This window comes from Garra rufa, chromosome 1, assembly GCF_049309525.1.
Source record: "Garra rufa chromosome 1, GarRuf1.0, whole genome shotgun sequence".
Lineage (NCBI taxonomy): Eukaryota > Metazoa > Chordata > Actinopteri > Cypriniformes > Cyprinidae > Garra > Garra rufa.
Genome location: NC_133361.1, coordinates 16,655,786 through 16,679,835, shown reverse-complemented (window position 1 = coordinate 16,679,835; position 24,050 = coordinate 16,655,786). Strand labels below are relative to the sequence as shown.

Here is a 24,050-nt window from a genome sequence, read left to right as displayed (position 1 = left end):
AATAAGATCGCCATATTTGAGATGTCATTCAAGATGTTCATGTCTTTCTTTCTTTTTTTAAGATTTATTTTTTGACATTTTTGCCTTTATTGTGATAGGACAGATCAGACATGACAGGAAGCGAAGTGGGAAAGAGATGGGGGTGGGATCGGGAAAGGTCCTCGAGCTGGGATTCGAACACGGGACGCCCGGAGCGTAACGGCGCTGTATGTAGAGTCGCTGCCCAAAAGGCTATCAGTGCCCACATGTCTGGCTTTCTTCAGTCATAAAAAGAAATTATGTTTTTTGAAGAAACAATTGGTTACTTTCTAAAAATAATTTGTATACCTTTTTAACCTATAAATCATCCGACATCACTGCAAAAGTACCAACCCAGTGTTTACAAAGTGAACGTGCATAGAAGGCCAAACGGCCGTTACAAAAAAGGGAAAACAGCGTTGTAGGATGATCTTGATTTTGGAGGAGAAAATGGGATGGGAGCTTTTCGACCTATACTAACTGTATTATGCACAGATCCTACATCCCACAATGCACCACACACAGCTGCTCACTTGAAATCAAAAACATGGCCTGTGTCCCTATACCCTCAAATAGGGCACTATTTGAGAGGACAGTCATTTTAGTGGTGTTCTAAGATGGCGCCCGCTGCTGAATCATCCATCGGTTAATTTTACAACGCACTCATCCACAGCTAATACAAATTTGTTGTGAATTATTATATTGTTTAACTAGGGTTTATACGTAATTTCCGTGACAGAGTTCAAGATAAGTCCTTTAATCTTACTACTGGAACTGCCTGTTTTAAATGATTATTAAACAGCAAGCAAACTATAAAGTGGCAGTCCTTTCGGTGCACTTAATATCCAAATTTACTCACTCGTTTTCATTCACTCCTTCAAGTGACCTGTACGAGTGGACTAATGTAGGGAATAGTGAATAGGGGCGATTTTGGATAAGTCGCTAGTCGTGACGTATTGTCAAGTGACCCATACTCGAAATTGGCCCTCTGCATCTAACCCATCCAAGTGCACACACACAGCAGTGAGAAGTGAACACACACACACACTCTGTGAACACACACCGGAGCCGTGGGCAGCCATTGCTCCAGCGCCCGGGGAGCAACTGGGGGTTCAGTGCTCAAGGGCACTTCAGTCTTGGTATTGAAGATGGAAAGAGCGATGTTCATTCACAATCCCCACCTTCAATTCCTGCTGGTGTGGGAATCGAACCAGCAAATCTTTAGGTTACAAGCCCAACTCTCTGACTATCAGGCCATGGCTGCCTCCAATAAATTTCAATTGACCATTAACCATGGTCTTGCTACACTAGCCATAGTTTAACCATGGTAGGTAGGCTACTTACAGAGCTGGGTAGATTACTTACAAATTGTAATCCGTTACTGATTCCAGATTACATGACAAGAAATTGTAGCCAGTAACGTAATCCGTTACATTACACATTTTAGATATCAGATTACTCTTGACTTAACTTATCACGATTCAAATAGGATAACTGCACCATAATGATAAATGCAAAGAGTAAGAAAATGTTCCATTCATTGTAATTTACAACATGACATGCATTAAACATTACATAGTTTCCCAAAATAGAATTTAGTTTAGTTCAATTAAAAATGAATTAGATCATAAATTAGACATTCTATGATGCAATTTGAGCCAAAAAATAGTTAAGCTTTATTGTAATATGTAGAGAATTAATTATATTTTCTAATGACATTTCAGCAATCGTGTCGTGTTGACATGGAGCAAGCAATGGTCTTCTTAAAGTCATGAATAAAGATCAAGAAACGGAGTTTCAGATGTCAAACAAAGTCTTTATTAGTCTTTTTTATTGATAGTTTGTCTGACCAGGCATCTGTACTACAACTTTTTCTATTCAACCATAAATTGTCAATTCGGCCTGATAATAAACTGAATCAAGGCACTTTATTTGAAAGAGTTTACTTATTTGTTTGTTGATGCGTTTGAAGCTCACAGAATTTCTCCCGAGTCTGCCATGATCAAGTCTTCATCAAAATGATTTGTTCACATGCTTTGTCCACATATTATGGTGCTGATTAGCAATGTTCGGAGTTTTTGTCTTCTCATCCACTCACCTTCCTGCAAATCAACAGAAATAAAGGCATGAAATAGTCTGCAGTGAGCACATGCCTACATTTCATTTACTCATCGGAAATATTGCACTGAAGCTCTAGAATGAAACTGTACCAGGATCTTTGTCATCTCAGCTCTCATGAGGACACAGAGAAGGGAATAGAGACCCTGCTGTACTGTAGCACACATTATGCACCCTACAATGCACGACAAGCAACGCAGGGCTCTAGAAGTGTGCACATTCAGAACAAATAAGGGTTAAACGTCTAATCACGTCTATTAACATTAACCAGGAGATTTTCAAAGTACAAGTTTCTTTACAAAGTTCCAGGCTTTCATTATGAACCCATTGCATTATATTACAATCATTTTCTCAAACATATGCAATGCGTTTACTGACTCCGGTATGTCCTCGTGGTAAACACGTGGTAACTGCGCTCCTGCCGCATAAGAACAACATTTCTCTAATCTGCATTGTTTCAATATCGCACAATATATTTAGCAAACAATATTAAAAAAAAAATCTGAATACCTCAAACAAATCAATTTAACCCAGAAACTCCAACGCTGCAATGCTTTCCTTCCGCGTTCCTGTGTGAAGGAAAGAAATGCCAACCCCAGACATGCGTATAAAAGCCTGGCCGTGACGTTCACCCAGTAGGATTTAGCTGCCGAATTTATTCCTGTTTAAAATTTTCGCTTTTAGTTTTTAACTTCAAAGTGCTTTAGGTTGAGCTATTTTACATATAATCTTCCCAATGCATCAATATAAAAAAGTTCAATTAATCCTGCCATGGATGGTGAAGGCTTATGAATATTTTTTTAAGGAGCTCAACCACTTTGAATATGTTTTTCTGCACACTGGGTGTCGCTGTGAGCGTTTCACACTGTTTTAGTTGAGCAGCAGAAGAAGAAACACTAAAGACGTCAACAAGATGTTGTATTTAGTATGATTTACAACTTTTAAGTGATTTATAATAGGTAACATGGGCCAAAAATAATTGTAGGCAACTCGTTCATATCTGTATGTTTACAGTTAAGCCGTTTCTTGAAATTACTACACGACTGCTACGCGTCGGTTGTGTGTCAGATTTGAATGATGGACATTCGCTTCACTAAAGGGAAATCCGCGATCCTGGAGCGCGCTCTGACTCGACCGAAGACGGAGGTGAGCCTGAGCGCGTTCGCGCTGCTGTTCTCGGAGATGGTGCAGTACTGCCAGAGTCGCGTGTACTCGGTGTCCGAGCTGCAGGCGCGGCTGGCGGACATGGGACAGAGAGTCGGAGCCCGGATGCTGGACGTGCTGGTGCTGCGAGAGAAGAACGGCAAAAGAGAAACCAAAGTCCTCAATATACTGCTGTTCATCAAGGTACAATTCACAAGAACTGTCTTTACACTTAGTGCATGTTTATAACAGTAAATACACATCTATCTATCTATCTATCTATCTATCTATCTATCTATCTATCTATCTATCGTTCTATCATCTATCTATCGTTCTATCTATCTATCTATCGTTCTATCTATCTATCTATCTATCTATCTATCTATCTATCGTTCTATCTATCGTTCTATCGTTCTATCTATCTATCGTTCTATCTATCTATCTATCTATCTATCTATCTATCTATCTATCTATCGTTCTATCTATCTATCATCTATCTATCGTTCTATCGTTCTATCTATCTATCTATCTATCGTTCTATCTATCTATCTATCTATCGTTCTATCTATCTATCTATCTATCGTTCTATCGTTCTATCTATCTATCGTTCTATCGTTGTTATTCTTTATCTATCGTTCTGTCATTCTCTGGTTGTTATTCTTTATCTATCGTTCTGTCATTCTCTGTCTGTCTATCTATCTATCTATCTATCTATCTATCTATCTATCTATCTATCTATCTATCTATCTATCGTTCTATCTATCTATCGTTCTATCGTTCTATCTATCTATCTATCTATCTATCTATCTATCTATCTATCTATCGTTCTATCTATCTGTCTATCTATCTATCTATCTATCTATCTATCTATCTATCTATCTATCTATCTATCTATCTATCTCTCCTTCTATCATTGTTATTCTCTATCTATTCTTCTGTATCTGTCTGTCTATCTATCTATCTATCTATCTATCTATCTATCTATCTATCTATCTATCTATCTATATCTATCTATCTATCTATCGTTCTATCTATCTATCCATCTATCTATCGTTCTATCTATCGTTCTATCTATCTATCTATTGTTCTATCTATCTATCTATCGTTCTATCTATCGTTCTATCGTTCTGTCGTTGTTATTCTTTATCTATCGTTCTGTCATTATCTATCTATCTATCTATCTATCTATCTATCTATCTATCTATCTATCTATCTATCTATCTATCTATCTATCTATCTATCTATCTTTCTATCTTTCTGCCTGTCTTTATGTACACCGCAATGCATGCAAACTGTATAAAAACTATATATTTGGATCCCTTTCTGTTCATTAAATCTGTCAATTGTTCTAGGTGTCTGTCTGGAAGACTCTGTTTGGGAAGGAAGCGGATAAACTGGAACAGGCCAATGACGACGACAAAACCTACTACATCATTGAAAAAGAGCCTGTGATTAATGCCTTTATTTCTGTGCCTAAAGAGAACAGTACACTGAACTGTGCCGCGTTCACGGCGGGAATCGTGGAGGCCATTCTCACTCACAGCGGCTTCCCGGCTAAAGTCACAGCACACTGGCACAAGGGAACCACGCTCATGATCAAGTTTGATGAAGCTGTCATCGCCAGAGATAAACAACTGGATGGAAAATAGAAACTGGGTGTAAGAAATGGTTTATGGGTCCCCTACTATCAGCTGTCATGATACAACAATGCTGTGTATGACGATTGTATTGAGAGTACTGAATACTGTGATCAAAATGCTGTTTACAATATGTGGTGTTTACAAAATCAAAATATTTTTAATTGTCACAGTTTATAAGTCAGGTGTTTGCTATTTCTGTTTATTCTCTGGTATGTTTGGCCATAAGTTGAACATTAAAACAGTTGTTTCTTCTTATTTCTTTTCTATGTTTTGTTTAGTTATGCATGATTGAAAATACAGTGGGGTCCAACCACCCCTCCATTATTTTTACAACTAATATGTAAATGGGCGTCACTGATCATGTGACTTTAAATATAATATATATATATATATATATATATATATATATATTTAATTGAAGCTCAAGATTGTATTCTCAATCGTGATCATCAGATTTATGTAGCTCCAGTGCTGCTGTCAATAAAGCAAAAGAGGCAAGCTAAATAATTTGACATTGTTAACACTATGTACATTTTTGATTTAACTTTTCACTAAAATGCTGAAATATTTTAATTGCATTCTAGAATTTATTTATAATTTGTATTATGTTAGAAATGTACAAACCAAACAATACATTCCTGTAGCTAAAAAGGTCAGTTAAAAGTGGCAAACATTTTTAGAAAGTTTGTTAAAGTAAAATATGGTCTTTAATCAAGTTTACACATCCGTTTTATAGCATTTTTTTAAAGGTCCCATATTGCCAAAATCGAAATTTCCTGGCTTGTTTCATGATAACTGAGGTCTAGGGGCTATGTAACTACCATATGAGTTTCAAAACAATCAATCCACAGTAAACTGCACACAGCCTGCTTAAAGGAACCGTATGTAGGATTGTGGCCAAAACTGGTACTGCAATCACTTTCAAAATACTGTAGAACGGTGTTTCCCCTCCCCCTCCCCCCTGACTCGAGGTTGCCAGCTAAGCTGCAGGAGTAGGCTGCAACAAGGAGCTTCAAGTGACGAGTCCTACACAGTAATTTGTTTTTCTTCTGTTAATTATGTTTATGCTTCACAAGAGATGTTTTGCGAAGTAATTATGTATCGCAAAAATTTACAGTTGGCGATTAGCCAAATATTTCGCAAAGATGTACTGTAATACCACAGTTCAGTCGGAACATAGATTGTTTTCATACCCTGCTAGTGGTGCGATATAAAGCTTTTTATGAACGGATTTAGTACTGCCGACCGTGGAAAATCCACTGTGTACGGAAGCAAAGTTAGCCAAACATAGATGAATCTTACTTGTCCAGGAGAAAATCAGCAACGTTGGCGTCAATCTTCAAATTCTTCTCCGTTTTCAGCCGTCTCCATCTTTCAAAGGCATCTCCTATACCAATCCTTGTTTTATTTCGGACTTTGTCACAACGTATTTCGGATACATAACGAGGTCTTTTAGGTTTGTAACGTTATACATGTTTTATCCGACACCGTTCGTAGCTGTAACTAGAGCAGACAGAGCTGGCAACCCGTCTCACAAAACTCTACTGACTTCGTGATTGGTCGATAGCTGGAGGGTGGCGCCTCAGACCAAAACACAAAACGATAACAATAACATCAGTTGAGGGCTGCAACTCTCACTTTTAAATGACAATATCCTGGCCGGACCACTGTTGTCAGTGATATAAGTATTTGAAATGAACATGATTTCTTAATGTCTAGTGACATGTCAGGGCCATTTTATGATTAACTGACATAAATTTCTTACATACGGTTCCTTTAAAGTAGCTGTTCATTTTCACGAGCCACTGTGACTTCCGTAACGATGTGACGTCCGATCTACTCAGTCACCGCCCCGAGCGCCAACCACCGTCCCACCCCCCTTTTGTCAAACCCAGACAACATCGGGTCCATGCCATTGCTAAGCAACAACAACACGAAAACAAGTCGAGAAAACCCTGTTCAGTCTATAGATGTCGAAACTACATCATTACACAGGCTTCAGAACACCGTGAATATAAGAGACCAGTGGCACGTCAACTTCAGCCTCTTTCACATAGCGATTCCGGTAAATACACGGATAATGTTTCCCATGATTTGTTCCGGAGTTGTTTGATTTGGTTCATTCACAGTTGTTTTCCGGAATCTGTGCGTGCTTTACACACAACCCATAAAGACATGTGACGTTTGGATGTGAGATGTAATGCGACGCGTACGTTTCACTAAACTGAAACTAACCTGAACAAACTGTGCTTCAGCGCTGATAGTGAGGAGCTGGCTCTGCCTGATGATCGCCGCTTCATTCCACTTTGCACGTATTTTTTTGTTGTGAAGAGTCGCAGGGTAACGTGCATCATCACTACAACACTGCCTTTATGGTTTATGGTTTAGGCTTTTGTTCACACAGCGCTCGTTCCCATAATTTTCCAGAATCAGCGCGCATTGTGAAAGGGGCTTTACTAAAACAACAGTTATGTAGCTTACTGCATTCGGTGTTTGAAAAAGAAAAAACATTAATGATCAGTCTGAAATATCTTGTTGAGTATCAGCAGGCTAGGCTCTCTCTATGGCTCTGGGTTCGGCTACAACGATACATGACCGTAGTTACCTGTGATTGGCCTGGCTGTGCGTCACTCAGAAAACAACAGGCCAATCAGAAGAGAGGCTCATGAATATTAATTAGATGGGCCAAAATCGACCTGTTTTTGACAGAGCTCCTAAAAAAGGAGCTGTAAAAATATATTGAGATGGATTTTGGCACTTATACCGCTAATATATATTCTTAAGGACATCAACAACTAAAATAAACCTCCAGAAATGTGTACAATATGGGACCTTTAAATGTTACTATTTATGTCAGAATGTTTAAAGAACATTCAAAGGTCATGTTCCCATAATGTTGAAAAATATCAAATGTAATGTTCCTTTAATGTTTGCATAACCAAGAAAAAAACAAAACAATTTTTTAAAACATTTGAAAACTGGACATTTAACTAGTGTTTTCACGACACTTCATCAATCAGCCATATTGGCGGCACTGAGTGTGAACAAAAACATTTAGAGCAGTGGTCTATTCTACGTGATACACAGGTATACGCCGTATACCCACTAGAAAAGGTCAAGGATTTGCGTATATACCCACTTTAAAAAGCGCGAGGATACGTAACAACATGATATTGTGACATAATTTTCATACTTTCATTCATAAATTAACCACGTCTGTCTTGCGAGGCGTATTGTTTGACTTGAAACGGCGATGTGTAGACTAATCGGCTGCTTCTATTTGAAGATCGATATGAACTAAGGCTTCCGTAGCCTGCTGTGACCTGGATCTGACTTCACCTATCAAGCTTAGTGGTCATTCTCGGCGCAAGTTTGAAATCAAGTTACGCAAACCAATGAGACATGAATTATGAAACGAAAACAGATTTGAATTACACTCTTTCAGTGTTTTCACAAGCCTGTCCGTCTCAATATACTGTACAACGTGGCATACATTCACATCAAATACTAACTCAGCGTCAGAGTTCCTCTCACGCAAAGATGTAATTTCCACTGAGGACACGCTTTTCAAAATCCCGTTTGTGTCCTCCTACTTTCGAATGGTTTTGTTAAAATAATCTCTTGTATTGTAGATCGCACGCTCAGCGCCACAGCGAGTTTCGCGCAATCGTTAAAACGAAACCAAAAGTAAAACGCGCACGCGCATTCAAAAGCAATTTCAATACCCCACGTTTAGAGAGCGACTCCCCAATGTGCGCAAATTATAACATATCTAGGCTGTTATTAGTATGTGGGCTATTATAGGTTGTGCTTAAATAAACAAACAAACTGTGCTTAAGGAGTAAAATAATAAAAAAAGGCTTTCAAAATCAGTCAATTTGCTTGTAAAGACATCAGCAATAAGAATCGGCCATGAAGAATCAAGATTGGCAAATTACTAAAAAGAAACTGGGTGCTCCTAATTTTTTATTTTTTTTTTGGTGCTCCTAACTTTTTGAAGTTGGGAGCACCAGTGCTACCGTGTAAAAAAGTTAATTTCGAGCCCTTAATTTATTGTTAATAATAGTTCCAACTTGCACCCCTAAATGTGCAATGAAAATTGACAGCTCATAAAACTTGCTAAAAATAAATCAAAATGTTGACAACACATAAGCAGTGTTTCAGAATGCTTTCAATTACATATAGATGCATCCTGTATGCATTACTGAGTGTGGTGGCGTTTGGGGTGTTGATCTGGGATGGGTGAATATGGGGCTGGGAGGGAAAAATCACAGTATACTCACTACAAAAAACTAGACTACACCACTGATTTAGAGTACTATACTATACTGCCAAAAGTTATAACAAATCAAGGAGAAGAGTGCAAAAAACTGTCTGTGGAACATAAGGTGTTTGTGGTTGGCCAAACTGAACCAGGATTTCCAGGGCAAGAATCTTGACAACATTAGTGTTTGTCCTTGATCATTTCTGGTCAGGTAGGTGAAATATTAGGCTAATTCTTGTATGTATCTTTACCACTTATTAACTTTACTTTGTCAAATTATTGCACCCTTTACTGCTTACCAAGTCCTTCTCTACATGATTTAGCAGCTTCCACATGTTTTCTCCGTGGTTTGGACAGCATAAATTAGCAGAACAACATATTTAGTAGTACATAGCCGTGTTGTTTACATTCGAGTATCGCCGATATGGCCGCATCCGGGTAACTTATCAAATCCTGCAAAAAAGTGCAAACCATCTATATTTAAATTTGTCTGTTGTATACAATTAAACTACCAAACAATTAAATGTAAAAAATTACAAAAGCTACTTTTTTTTTTTTTACAAAATTAAATGTGAAGATTTTATATTATCTTTCTGCTGTAAAAAAAAAAAGATAAATGATAATTAATATATACATATACATACAGCTGTCCTCTCAAGCACACAGCTGTATGTATATATAAATTACCATTTATCTTTTTTTTTACAGCAGAAACAACAAGTAAACGCAGAAGCAGTGTTATTTTAGTATCACTGACGCTAAACTATTATAGTTTATATTAATAATGTCTATTACATTTTTTTATTTGATATATTTTTAATTGTAAATTGAGTTTAAGATTGAGTTTTTTTCCAATTTTTATTTTAATTTGAAATTTGACTATTATTTTTTTTAATTTAAGTTTAAATAATTGTTGTGTGTCAATAGTAATTTTTATTTTGTAATTTACTAGTGGTATTGTAGAATTTTGCAAGACCTTGAAATAGTTCTCATTGTCATTAAGTTTTAGCATTTATTTAGCTTTTTTTTTTTTGTATTTTTGATGAATTAGTTTGTAATTTTAGTAGGTTGTTATATTATACACTACCAGTCAAAAGTTTTTAAATAGTAAGATTTTAATGTAATTTAAAGAAGACTTAAAACAACTCCAGAACTCACTCAGACTAAAATAACACTTCATATAGGTCTCAAAATAAACTTGTTTTACCATAACACTGTGAACAAATCTCATTCAAAAACAAACATTTTCATAACCCATTGATGGAGAAAAACAAAACAAAAAAACACTAAAAACAGGGAGGATTACATAATCAATGAACTTATTTTTGAAGTTTGAATGATTTCACATAAGCATTTCATTACTGGATAAGAATAACATGTTATTTTACCTACTGTATTACAGCACAAAGAATCAATGAGAAAAGCAGCATTTCTTTATATACCAAAACAAAAACCCATCAATATTCACAAAATGTACGGAAATATATAAAACAAAATTCTGAAGCATTAATAAAAGCATCAATCTAGTATGAGGTACAGTATGTGCAGAATAGGAGTCCCAGCTGCTGCAGGAGACCCTTCTATGTGGAGTGTGTACGTTCTCTCTGTGTGGATGTTGCTTTCCTCTGGGTTTCTCCCACAATCAAACGACATACAGGACATGTGAACTGGAGACTGTAAGTATGAATATAAATGTGTGATGGACTGGCCATATGTCCAGGGGGGTTTTCCTGCCTATGACCCAGGAAAGGCTCCAGCCTCCCCATAAACCTACAGTTTGGAATGTGCTTATATCAGTTTTGAAAGCAGTGTTGGCATTTGAAAAATAAAAAGTGCTGAAGATGTATAGTTTATCCAGTTGTGGCGTATGAATGACAAAATTGCATGCATTTTGTCTGAAAGCAATCACACCCAATTTGGAAAAATTGGGTCCGCAATGGCTTCTGTATAGCTGACTGAACTGTTTCGGGAAAAAAAAAAAAAAAAAAAAAAAAAAACTTCAGTATTGAACAATAATTTGTGGGATCTATGGGCTTTATTATTTTTAAGTAAAAAATTAACAAACTTGCAAAACTCAAATATCTTAGAAAACACGCAACGAGACCACCAATTTGTCTTAAAAGGAGTTTTATTTGATTAATGCATCTTGTAGCCAGTACTGGAGCACAATCATTTACAAGGAGATGTGTATGTAGTCTCGAATGAGTCACCTGAAAGGGAAAAGAGGAAATGAGCTTGGACTTCTACATGAAATTCATTCCAAGGTACAAGTCAAAGATGGAAGAGTACTTGTCTGATAGTAGTCATAGACATTGATGACCGCCGGCTTGAGATTCTGCACTGCAAGAACCGGTTTCAGCTGCAGCCTATAGCTCATCGGGACACCTTTGGGAACCTGCGCAACCAATACAGACAGTTTTAAAGGAAAACAAATGCCAATGTCTTTAAATATTGGACAAATCCATGACAAAAAGACATGTCATTGGTAGTGAACCCAGTGCATCTCACCTCTTTCAGATAAACAAGCACGTGATCATCTTCAGCGTCAACCCGCTGCACTAATGGAGCGAAGGACTCCGGTGAAGATCCAAGCTGAAAGAAACCCCATCATTTACATTCGAGCTGCTTCAAGGATCCCAAAGTCACCTTAAAAATGCATACGAACCAGTGATGTGTCTGCAGTGAATCCCGACAAGAGCTTGATATCCACCAGAACCATGTTAGTAGTTGGTTTTGCACCGTTGTATCTGAATTAAAGGAAATATAGAGAAGAGCAGCTGCTTTTCTGTTCCAGTTGCTTTTAAGAGCATTAAGCCAAACTTGCATTGCAAAAGGGGACATTGAAGTGCTTCTGACTTGACATTAAACTTCGTAAAGGCATTTATTTGTAGCTCAAAGGTGGCATAAGACAACACTGAACAAAGATTTCATTTATATTTAAAACATGAATTTATAGTTACCCTTGGTGTGAAAGCAAAGTTAGTTTTGCTTTTGAGTCTTTACACAGACGCAAAGGGACACAGAAGACAAAGCGGTTCTTACTTCACTGTGAAATTCAGCATGAGACTGGCTCCAGGCGGCCGGCAATCTCCAGTCACCTTCGCTTCAACGCTCAGCGTTGTGGCAGCTTTAATGGGTGTTGGGATGTTGTAGAAACATGCAATCTATGATTGCAAAGAAAATCAAGGAGAATTAGCAGGAGCACAACAGAAACAGAAATAAAGGAGGTGAATTTACAAACCTGCACAGACACACAGGAGGAGCCCTTCGCTTTAACACTATATTTGCCTGGAAAGCTCTTCAGCGGCTTCTCCTGATAAAGCAGCCGGTTGTCCCGATTCACCTCGAAGGTATAAACGTCTCCTCCTGCCACTGACGACTGAACGGTAACTGTGCTGGATCCCTCCAAGCTGAACACTTGAGCAGCATACACCGACAGAGCATGAAGAGCCACCACTGTGTCCTAAAACAAACAGCTATTAAGGTATATTCACCTCATCCAACATTACACGTGTCCCAAAAACATGTCAAAGAACGCTGGAAACCAAACAGTTGCTGGTAGCCATTGATTTTTTTTTTTACCTGTACTATGGCAGTCAATGACTACAGTCAATTGACCAATCTTCTGCTGAACACAAAAGAGGTGGAAGTCTCACAAGTTTGGAAAAAAGATAAAGTGCCAGAAATGATATTTCACTCAGTGTCAAATCTAGTTACGGGAATCTCTTAAGACAAAGTCATGTACAGTAGTCAACATTTGAAGTGGATCAAAAGAGCTCAAAGTTGTCCTAAGACAAGGGGTATCATTTTGGATTTAGGACAACTTCGACAAAAAGGTTGATGCACTTCAAATGCGGACTACTGTTTTTCATGCCACTGGACATTATGCCACTCATTTCTATAGGTGAAATGGTTATCAAATGCCAAAGGTGTTAAATCAGCAACATTGAAGTCCTCAATGCATTTCTGAAGTGCTGTTATATATTTGCACAAGCAATGATTTGTTAATCACTGCATTTTGCCATTCTTGTAACATGAGCAACTTTACCCAAGGAAAGACAGCATTTGCATTTTACCAGCACATCCACACCATTTAAAATCCCTTCATACATTTGCAAGAGACTTTTATCTGAAGCAATTCAAGTTATAGTTTATATCAGACAGGAATTGAACCATACCATTACCCTGGTGTTGCTAACACCATGCTCTGCAATTTGAGCTATAGCCATTTCCTCTAGTAATTTTGTATAAAAGCATCTGCTAAAATGCAACAAAGTGCGCATGAATCATGCATGTTTAATAGTTAGTCACCTGGGTGGAGAAAAAGCCTCCATAGGGATTCTGCTGGGCCACGAGCCAGTTGACAATGCGGTTAGCATAGCCCAGATTGGCTGTAGTTACAGGCTGCACAGTGAGAATGGCTAGCAGTACGTACGAGCTGATTTCCACTGCCAGAGTATCACCAGATGAAGTCTGAGACCAATGGAGTTTAGGACCTAAAAGACATGACGGAGGGGAGAACAGACATTCGTGAAGCCATTTTTCTTAAAAGCACCATAAAAAGTAAAACAAGTCAATAAACCCGATATTAAATCTCACCTTCAGAAATGGCAGTGTTGTCCAAGGCAGTTAAAAGCTGCGATCGTGTACTGGTTTCTCCAGCCAGACTAAAGGTGTAGGCGAGCAGAGCAGTGGCGTAGGTGTTTCCCAGGTTCCCAACAGAAGATCTCAAGCATGACAGAGCTTTAGTAACGGCAGGATCCTGAAAGCAGAGCAAACCGTTGTAACTTTATGCAGCGCCTTTAAAACTAGCAAAGACAGCAAGTTGCAAATAAAAATCACACACACTGTATCTTCTACAAACAACCAAGAGATGCACACTTACTGCTTTCTATAAGGCTGAACTGTTGTAATATAGACATTTGTTTTAAAGATTACTTAGTTTTACCAGTATTACTCATGTCCTAGCTTTGACCACAGAAATGTCAAATTTAAAAGCAATCAAATTAAGACTACAAACTTGAAAGTACAGATATGTCATGCTCTTACCGTGACAGGGACACCTAGTTCGAGCAGTGATGCAACGATGTAGCCGGTCATGGTGACACTATCCCCCACTCCACCCTAAAATGCAGCAGCATAGCCAGGAAAATCATCCTCAGATTGGTTACGGTGCATTCGGGGAGAGAAGAGAGAGAGAGGAGAGAAGAAAAAAAAAAAAAAAAAAAAAAAAAAAAAAAAACCCACGCACACGCAACACACGTACCTTCATGTCATTGTGGTACAGAGTTCCCTGCTGAATAAAACAGCCATCTGAACCCTGCGTGCTTATCAACCAGTCCCTTGAGCTCTGAAGGACATTCGGATCAATGTAAATGAATTTCCTCGCAAGGCCAAAAGACCTCAGGACGAAGGCGGTCAACCTGATCGTTGAGGAATTTATCAAGTCAAACTGCCTCAATGGTATCCAAAACTACAAGCACTGCATGAAACTCACCATGTATTGGATGCATCGTAACCAAATGTGCTGTATGAACCATCACTGTGCCTGTAGTTCAGCTGTCCTTGGTATCCTGTTCAGGTCAAAAGCCACATGGGAATTTGATCAGGAAGGATTAGACAGTCTGAAGCGCCCCAATGAACAGGACTTGAGATTTAGTCTAAATACTAAATGGATTCGGTTGTCTGTACCGCTCTGAAGGTAACCAATGGCAGTTGCTCGGATGGTTGCGGTGAGCTGTGTTGTGGCTTCCAGATACATCAGGATGTAAATATTGGGAGCAAGAACTATCATATTCTGTTCGCCGCAGCCAGAAGGCACCCGCAATAAGCTATCAAGATTCTTTAGCGCACGCCCCATTATGTCCCCTATGAGAGAAGAGAAACCAAAGGCCAAGAAAAAATAAAATTAAAAACACCCCCACACATTCTTACGATAAAACCAGTTGCAGATGATTATGCTTAATCAAGGAAATGTACTTGTCACAGCCCTACTGTGACAATTTCTCTCCATTAACTGCTTTACCAATGACTGAAACTGAGCATTTGGCTGATCCCTGAATCATGTTTCTTGGAAAGATGAGCGTCACATCTTCTGACAGGATGCTTCCTGTGGATTAAATTTAAAAATAGATCATGGAGAACTAGGCTTCCTTTTGGTGGTATAGGGAGAAGACATTTGAGACACCGAGTGCAAACAAACCTTTTGGACACAGTAACCAACTCTCAGTGATTGTCCTTTCAACTCCTTCAGCCTACAGAAGCAACAAACACCACAGCAATTAAAACACAATGAGCTCCACTGTCAAACCCCAGAAGGCTGCTCAACACTTACCAGAACAAGTAGACTTCGAGTGACTACGTCAACACGTCCTCTCGTCGGCACGGTCACAACCTCATTACCGCACAAAGACTGGGATTGTTCAGCCTGAGCGCTGACCGTCACATTCACAGTTCCTAAAGTACAGACAGAAGGTCAGCAACACTTCACATACACCTCAACTTTGAAATACAGTCCAAAACAGACCGAGAACAGAAGCCATTAAAACCCATTTAAAGGTCTTCCTCGCATTGGCACAGAGACAGGATGAATACGGGTCAGTAAGTGATCGAAGAGTGAAGCTTGAGGATGCTGTTGGAGTCACTTTAACCTGCCAATGAATAATGCACACTGAGCAAAGAACTGGATCTCTTTTCTCTATGGATCCATTATCTCAATAAAAGTGAACCCAGACCATGATGCATTTGGACAGATAGTTAAAGACTGTGGCCCTCAGCTCAAAACTCTCCCCACGGACAATGGAGTATGGCAGGGAAAGCTCCAGAAAGAAGGGCTGGAAGACGGTCAGCAGAGCAGGAGGAGCCAGACCGAGACCTTTGGAGGACAGACAGAAGGCCTCCGTCTCCCACGTTGTGATTGTGTCAGGAACCTTGAGAGGAACTTGTGTGGATCCAGACTCTCTGAAGAAAGGACACCAGAAGTAGAAGGGGTACAATTTGTTAGAAGGCTTCAGATGGTGGCAAGTGCTGTAAAGGGCAGAACAGCCTCATTTACCCGACTTGAGCGAGTTGCCAGAGCCACGTTTCTGGAAAGTAAGTCCTGACGGTCACATCAACAGAAGAACTGCTCTCGCCTCCAGCACTTTCTGCAACTGCAGCAGGAGCCATCTCAAAGGCAACAGGTTGACGGAAAAACATGACTGAAACCAAAAGGAGAAGCCATTAAATGTCAAGTCATGTGCACACACGGCAAATTGAAGGTTAAAAACCTAAGAGACACACCATCACGGAAGTTGCGATAGTAATTCAAGCCTCTGTACATCAGGCATTGTGGTTCTCGGATGGGCAAATTGGTTGCAATCTTCATCCCCATGCTCTGTCAGAACAACAGGTCATAAGAAATTTGAATTCAGGGAGCATTCAGTGACTACGATTATAAACCAGGTTCTACCTTGAAGGCTTCATAAGCTTGGTCTGTAGGCACAGCTCGACGGGGCCGAACATTTAGGCACTCCTGTTCATCTTCAACACCGAAAGGATAATCTGATAGCGATTGCACTGGGAGAAGGTTGAACACCTATAAACATAAGGGGAAAAAACCTGAGCCTTGCAAAGTAGTTTAAAAGAGACACTTTGGGTGATCTTCAAACAAGTAATCACCATGAGTGCTCATCTAGTTAATATAAGATCACTAAACTTAAAAACCACTGTAAAAAGCAAAGTGTAGGAATCAAATCATGGCATGTTGGTGGCATTCTAGTCAGATATAAACCGGATTTTAAAAATGTCAACAACATACTCTCATCCAGATAGCTTCAAACAAGAACTGATTAATTGCACATAGGTACCGCTTCAGCACTCAGGCGTCTTCCAGGCTCCATGATCAGGACACTCTGATCAACAGCACTGAGGCCACACAGGGATACTGCTTGAGCAGAGACAGTCAAAACGTTTCCCTCGCCAGGAAGGGCCGTAGCCGGGGAGAACTGCAGAGACACCTGGAACAAGAACCAGCTCACAAGGTGAAGGAAACATCACAGCTACCCACATGAAGGAAGATGCATATGCACACCATACCTGGTTATTGAAACACATTTTCGTGTCAAAAGCCGCACTAACAGCCACTACATTTTGACTGGGAAGAACACAGAAAGCCAGAATCTGCACTACTGGAGCCATATTGACACCAACAGACAGCTGAAATGACACTGTGCCACTCGTGACGGTCTCAGAATCCCTTGCTCGGACCTTTTGAAATCCATGCAGAATGATCACTCCTCTGGACAAGACCTAGCAGAAGACAGAAAACCAGACTGGTGCACAAAAGTTGCCAGGCAAACAAACCATCACAACCACACCACACTATACCATATAGATGATGTCAGCACTGTAGTCGCCAGTCTCTCCAACAAAGGAATACTTGACGGTCACTGGATATGCAGTGCCACATTTCAGTGGCTGCTCAAGCTTTTCTATGGTCAGTTCACTAAACGTTGGGGTGACGGGAGTAGCAGCTTGAAGTGGTGGAATTACCCTCATATCTGTACTGAAGTATGGTGATTTAGAACCATAAACAACCTGTGAAGTTGCACTTGCCTGGGAAACAAATGAAGGAAATTGGCTTCTTGCAAGATAAAAGCTTTACTCAAAATAGAAGGATAGACAAATCATACCACCAGATTCAGGTCAACTTCAGGAAAATTAGCAGTGTTGAGGGAGAACACAGCCAGTCCATTCTGGTCTGTAGTCAGATTCAACAGCAGTTTGTTTGGCCATTGGCTACCATCCAGGAGATAAACTGCCTTGCTTGCGATTGGCGTCCCATTGAAGTAAGTTGCCAAGATCTGTTGAGAAAGCTAAAAGTTAGGAAATGAACCAAGGAGAAAGATTCAGTAACAAAATATGAACCTTTACATGCCTTTGCTTTAATCGTTGACCCATGGTCAAAAAACTCTGGGAGGTCCACAAACGTGACCTTGCCAACTTCAAACGTAATGGACACGCTTGTGGATTTAAACATGACCACATCTGAAAAGGAAAAGAAAAGCCACAGACATGAAGACACCAAATAAATACAGTAGTTTCAAATTAGCCAATAGCTCACCCGTTCCCTCCTCAGTGACATTTATATTAACAAGAAACGCATCTTGCAGATTATTCTCAAATCTGGTGTTGAAAAACGTTGATATACTAAAGATAAGGGAGGCACAGCCGGTGTTGTTCATCTGGTAACAAAACAAAGATTGTCAGATTACAGAGTCGGCATATCAGACAAGACAAATCCTTTCTTGTACAGCTGCGGTCCCAAACCTTGGCAGTTTTATTAAGGCAGACACGAGTCAAGCCCGGAACCACAGCGTATGGAAACGGCTCACGGCACACTTCCACCAACGTTTGACCAGGTACAGGTTGCCCATATGTGTACCTAGGAAAACATTAGATTAAGATCAATAATTTACCATCCAAAAGACAAAAATCAAGAAAAGTTACTTACTTGGCACAAGCCTCCACCTTCAGTCCTACATCTCCAACACTATGCATCTGTGGCGCAGCGACAGTGACATCAAACTTGGGTAAAACTAAACCATAAACAAGTTCTTTAAATTATGACCTCAGATCTGCAATCATTGCTACCAGATACACATCGTATGTGACTTACCATATTTTTTCACCTCAAAAACCTGCGAGATAATTCGGTCACCAATAAAAGCTCTCAGTGTGTACATCCCAACCTGAGCTTCTGGATTTAACTGATGAGAAAGCTCCAATATCCACCTCGTTGACGAAACATTTGTCCACTGACCAATGCGGTTTCCATGATTGTCCTATTATGGGGGTAAAAGTGAACGTAAGCACACAAATAACTTGCAGAAAACACATCTCCAAAGACTTGCACTGGAGCAAACTCACCTCCACCACCACCAGACTGTACTGTAAGGACATAAACAGAGGAATTAAGCACATAAAGAGTCATGAAAATCACAAAGATGAAAGACAAATCAGGTCTTACCATTTGATCAAGAGGAACAAATTTGGCATCCATGGTCACAACTCTGAAATTCACTGCAAAATGAGAATTGATTTACATAATGGACTTTCCACATGCTCAAGTGCATCAAGTTCTGAACAAGTCATTCACAGCTCACCTGTTTGTCCTGGATTGTAGATGGGTTTGTCTGTTTGGATGAATGTCAAAGGCAGGTAAGGTCTGAACATCACTTTCCTCTCTTCAATCATTTTGAAGGACCTCCCTTTAACCACCACCTGCAGTTTCTGCACTGACTCTGCATCTGCTTGAGGAGCCTGTAGAGGAATGGGTTTTTAATGGGCATAAGACCAGACAAGCATTCCATTTGCAGTATGATAACAGACCTGGAAACTAAAACACCGGTGAAACTCCATCTGAGATATCTGCTGCACAAGTTGAGTTGCCATATTTTTCTCATCAAGCAGAGAAATGGTCATTGTGAGACTCTCATTGGGTTTCAGAAGACTCGCACACAATTTGGCACCAGAGCCAGACTCAATCACTGCAGGAAATGTCACCATGAAGAACCTGTGGAAACATATTGAAGTTTAACTACAAGGAATCTGCTCCAAACACATACTTGTGTAGGTGTGCGGTCACAGAGAGACATAGTCAATGGTAATACTCACGGCCCTGATTCCTGCCTATTAACCGCAGAAGGCCCTGGTCTCTGTCCATCCACAGCGAAGAAGAAAAGGGCGAAAATAAATCTTTTCCAAAGCCAAATCTCCATCACAACCATGAAGAACAATCATCCAAGAAGAAAATTATATATCCCTTTCAGAAACCCTACAAGTATTTACTGCTCTTCAGATTATTTCAACCAGCTACTACTTCATGAGTTTTTAAACCTGTCTCAGGACACTCTCAGCACTGCACAGTTTTCTGTCTCCTTCATCTAACACACCTGATTCAACTCAATCAGCTCATTAGTGGAGACACAGCACCTGAATTGGTTCCCTCTGCCATGCAAAGATTTTACTAGCTCCCTCTCCTCATTCAGCAACTTCAAATGAAGCTTGATTCGTTTTTGCTTGAGCTAAGACTTGAGTTTATCTGTAAATCTGGGGAGATAACTCTTTTTAAACTCAAGTCATATTACTGGAAAATTTGGAAATAATTTTGATTCCAGAGTTTCCGAGTTAGGCTGGTGATTTAAACATGGTGGCTGGGACAACCATTGCCATCAGTGCTGTTCTCACAATGGTTTCACTGGTTATAATAGTAATATAATATAATGGTAACTTATCGCCATCTATCGATGGCTTGTTAAAACCACTAAATCCCAATGAAATATGTCCCAAAACACTACAGGGAACCATTTTAAAGAAGTTTTTAAAAGTTAACATTTGATGGTGTGTATTGTATATTGGTAGTTAAACCATTAGAATTCTTGTCATGGTTTGTATGCTCTAATATATACACATACAGTCTATTAAAGCTTACATTGATTGCAAAGGAATTCTTTTCTAGTTTAGAGCTGCTTTACAGCAGAATTGAATTGTTTGCATTGCCAAATCATTTTCCTGTGTGTGTGTGTGTATCACTGTAACACTGCTTTGAAACAATCTGTAAACTGCTGTAAAATAATGGCGAATTGACTTGAATATACCATTTTATGGAAAAGATCCATAATACAGAAGAGAATGTAAAAACTAAGGGGGATTTTTACATTTTGCTATGAGTGTAAAATAAGTCAAATCCACAAGTTTTGCTGTGTTAAAAGGGATGATAACTTTCGTCTCAAGAGTCATTTTCTAAAAGTATTTTTACTTAAAGGAAATCACAAAGTAAATGTAAAACTTGTAATTTGTATCATTAGATATTATTGTCACTATTAAATGTCAAGAACATTGCTAAGCTGAATGAAAGGAACATGCCTATTTATCTAAAATCTGCTATTTGATCTCGCACCGTTGCATTATATCTGCAAGCAAAACCAAACAAGAACGCCTTTTACAGTCGATATAAACAAATTAGTGGCTTTAAGAACAACACAAACTGGCAGTGAGAAAGTCATATGTTTAAATCATCAAAACTAGTCAAGAACATTTATCAGTAGCAGACTGTTTTTTTTTTTACTGTAACACCTGATGCACCTGATGGATGCAGTTGTCCAAATTGGAGATCATTCCATAGATATAACTCAAAAACAAAAAACATACAATACAGTTTATTGATATCTAGTTCAATATCTTAAAAAGATTAAAGTGTACGGTCGTGGCCAAAAGTTTTGAGAATTACATAAATATTGGAAATTGGAAAAGTTGCTGCTTAAGTTTTTTTAATAGCAATTTGCATATACTCCAGAATGTGATCAGATGAATTGCATAGTCCTTCTTTGCCATGAAAATTAACTTAATCCCGAAAAAAACCACTGCATTGTTAAGAAGGCTTCAGGGCGTCCAAGAAAGTCCCGCAAGCGCCAGGATCGTCTCCTAAAGACGATTCAGCTGCGGGATCGGAGTGCCACCAGTGCAGAGCTTGCTCAGTAATGGCAGCAGGCAGGTGTGAGCGCATCTGCACGCACAGTGAGGTGAAGACTTCTGGAAGATGGCCTGGTGTCAAGAAGGGCAGCAAAGAAGCCACTTCTCTCCAAAAAAAAAACCATCAGGGACAGATTGATCTTCTGCAAAAAGTATGGCGAATGGACTGCTGAGAACTGGGGCAAAGTCATATTCTCAGATAAAGTCTCTTTCCGATTGTTTGGGGCATCTGGAAATTGGCTTGTCCGGAGAAGAAAAGGTGAGCGCTACCATCAGTCCTGTGTCATGCCAACAGTAAAGCATCCTGAGAACATTCATGTGTGGGGTTGCTTCTCATCCAAGGGAGTGGGCTCACTCACAATTTTGCCCAAAAACACAGCCATGAATAAAGTATGGTACCAAAACACCCTCCAACAGCAACTTCTTCCAACAATCCAACAACAGTTTGGTGAAGAACAATGCATTTTCCAGCACGATGGAGCACCGTGCCATAAGGCAAAAGTGATAACTAAGTGGCTCGGGGACCAAAACGTTGACATTTTGGGTCCATGGCCTGGAAACTCCCCAGATCTTAAAACTTGTGGTCAATCCTCAAGAGGCGGGTGGACAAACAAAAACCCACTAATTCTGACAAACTCCAAGAAGTGATTATGAAAGAATGGGTTGCTATCAGTCAGGATTTGGCCCAGAAGTTGATTGAGAGCATGCCCAGTCGAATTGCAGAGGTCCTGAAAAAGAAGGGCCAACACTGCAAATACTTACTCTTTGCATAAATGTCATGTAATTGTCGATAAAAGCCTTTGAAACATATGAAGTGCTTGTAATTATATTTCAGTATATCACAGAAACAACTGAAACAAAGATCTAAAAGCAGTTGAGCAGCAAACTTTGTGAAAACTAATATTTGTGTCATTCTCAAAACTTTTGGCCACGACTGTACTACTGTATCCCCTCACACCCGGGCCCTACCGCACCGAGCGGGTCTCAAACCCGGGTCTCCGGCACGGGAGGCGGACGCACTAACAAGGAGGCTAAAGGCAGAAACCTCTAGCGTCAGTCGCTAGTGCGTCTCTTGAGATCAGGGGAGTGAGGTTTACCTGCACAGCACCTACTGGCTGGCCTCCGTTACACTACTATACCTTAAGAACTACTCCAGTGCAGAGTAAAAAGGTGATATAAAACATGAACATATAAGCATTATAATACCCATTCCCCAGCGTCAGTAAAAAGTTTGCTCAAATTCATATTAAAGGATTCACATTATGGTGTATTTGAGCTGTAACCATATAACCATCTACCCAATTACCAATTCTAAATAACAGTAAGTGTGAACATGAGGATGGGTGTCTACTGGAGTCGCTCCTGCTCCAGCCACACCACGGCGTTCTGCTGGCTCAGGATAGTGCTGCGTATGACGGCCAGAAGCTCGTCTGTGCAGCTCCATGTGTTTGGCTCCACTGTACTGAACATCACAGGAAGAGTCTCCAGCTGCAGCTCCTCCATCTGAAAGGCCTCCATCAGGTCCTCCTCTCTGTGGCCTAATAACAGCTTCTTGAAACACACACAGGTTTCACTGGGGTTTAATATCAAGAGCTTTGGGCTGATGTTGTGACCACAATGCTGAGAGACAGACAGATACGGATTCAAACATGAACTTGCGTCCCTTCTTGTCTTTGGGTTTGATGTAGATGATGATAGGATAGATGCTCTGCTTCAGGAGATTCTCCACATGATTCAGGCCCAGCTGAAGCAGACAGTGTTTGTCCTGAACACACCAAAACACACACAACTCCTCTGCCTGTTACTTTTAGACGAAACCTACGCTCTCGTTCACCCTCCCACCTTTCTTCCATAGTATCCTCCTCTCTTCCCTCTCCAACCCACTTCTCATCCATGGACACTAATGCAGCGACAGACACCCTATGTTCCACACTTACTACTTGTCTAGATGATCTATGCCCTCTCTCCTCCAGGCCAGCACGGGCTACTCCTTCAAACCCTTGGTTATCCGATGTTCTTCGTGAGCATCGGTCCAAGCTCAGGGCAGCCGAGAGAAAATGGCACAAATCTAAGGACCCATCTGACTTGAGTATGTATCGGACTCTCCTTTCATCTTTCTCTACTCAAGTCCATACTCCAAATCTTCATATTTCCACAACAAGATCAAGAATGCTCCGGACGCACAGAACCTTTTCAAAACTTTTAACTCACTGCTCTGTCCCCCTCCACCTCCTACCATCACTTCTATAACACCTGATGATTTTGCCACATTCTTTAGACACAAAACTACATCTATCAGTTCTCAGCTCCACACTTACAGGAACTAAAATTGACCACACCCACAACTAAAACTT

At 39.9% G+C, this 24,050-nt stretch overlaps 1 protein-coding gene, 1 long non-coding RNA gene and 1 pseudogene across 2 annotated transcripts; 1 reads left to right on the top strand and 2 right to left on the bottom strand.

Annotated features, from left to right (window-relative positions):
* Positions 1-1,813: 1,813 nt before the first annotated feature.
* Positions 1,814-2,690, bottom strand: LOC141325520 (uncharacterized). The gene is made up of 2 exons (XR_012353777.1): positions 2,229-2,690; positions 1,814-2,120 (listed from the first exon to the last, which is right to left on the bottom strand). It is a non-coding gene; the product is annotated as an uncharacterized lncRNA (long non-coding RNA).
* A 334-nt stretch (positions 2,691-3,024) lies between these two features.
* On the top strand, positions 3,025-5,174 carry LOC141343511 (trafficking protein particle complex subunit 5-like). Its single transcript, XM_073848078.1, has 2 exons — positions 3,025-3,483; positions 4,632-5,174. Exons 1-2 carry the CDS (start codon positions 3,211-3,213, stop codon positions 4,926-4,928), a joined length of 570 nt encoding a protein of 189 aa, XP_073704179.1. The 5' UTR covers positions 3,025-3,210; the 3' UTR covers positions 4,929-5,174.
* A 6,178-nt stretch (positions 5,175-11,352) lies between these two features.
* LOC141290868 (alpha-2-macroglobulin-like) lies at positions 11,353-23,591 on the bottom strand (annotated as a pseudogene).
* Between the last annotated feature and the right edge of the window lie 459 nt (positions 23,592-24,050).

Coding starts and splice junctions, on each gene's coding strand:
- LOC141343511 (XM_073848078.1), top strand. CDS start 3,211: ATGATGGACATTCGCTTCACTAAAGGGAAATCCGCGATCCTGGAGCGC. Junction 3,484..4,631: donor ATATACTGCTGTTCATCAAG/GTACAATTCACA, acceptor CAATTGTTCTAG/GTGTCTGTCTGGAAGACTCT.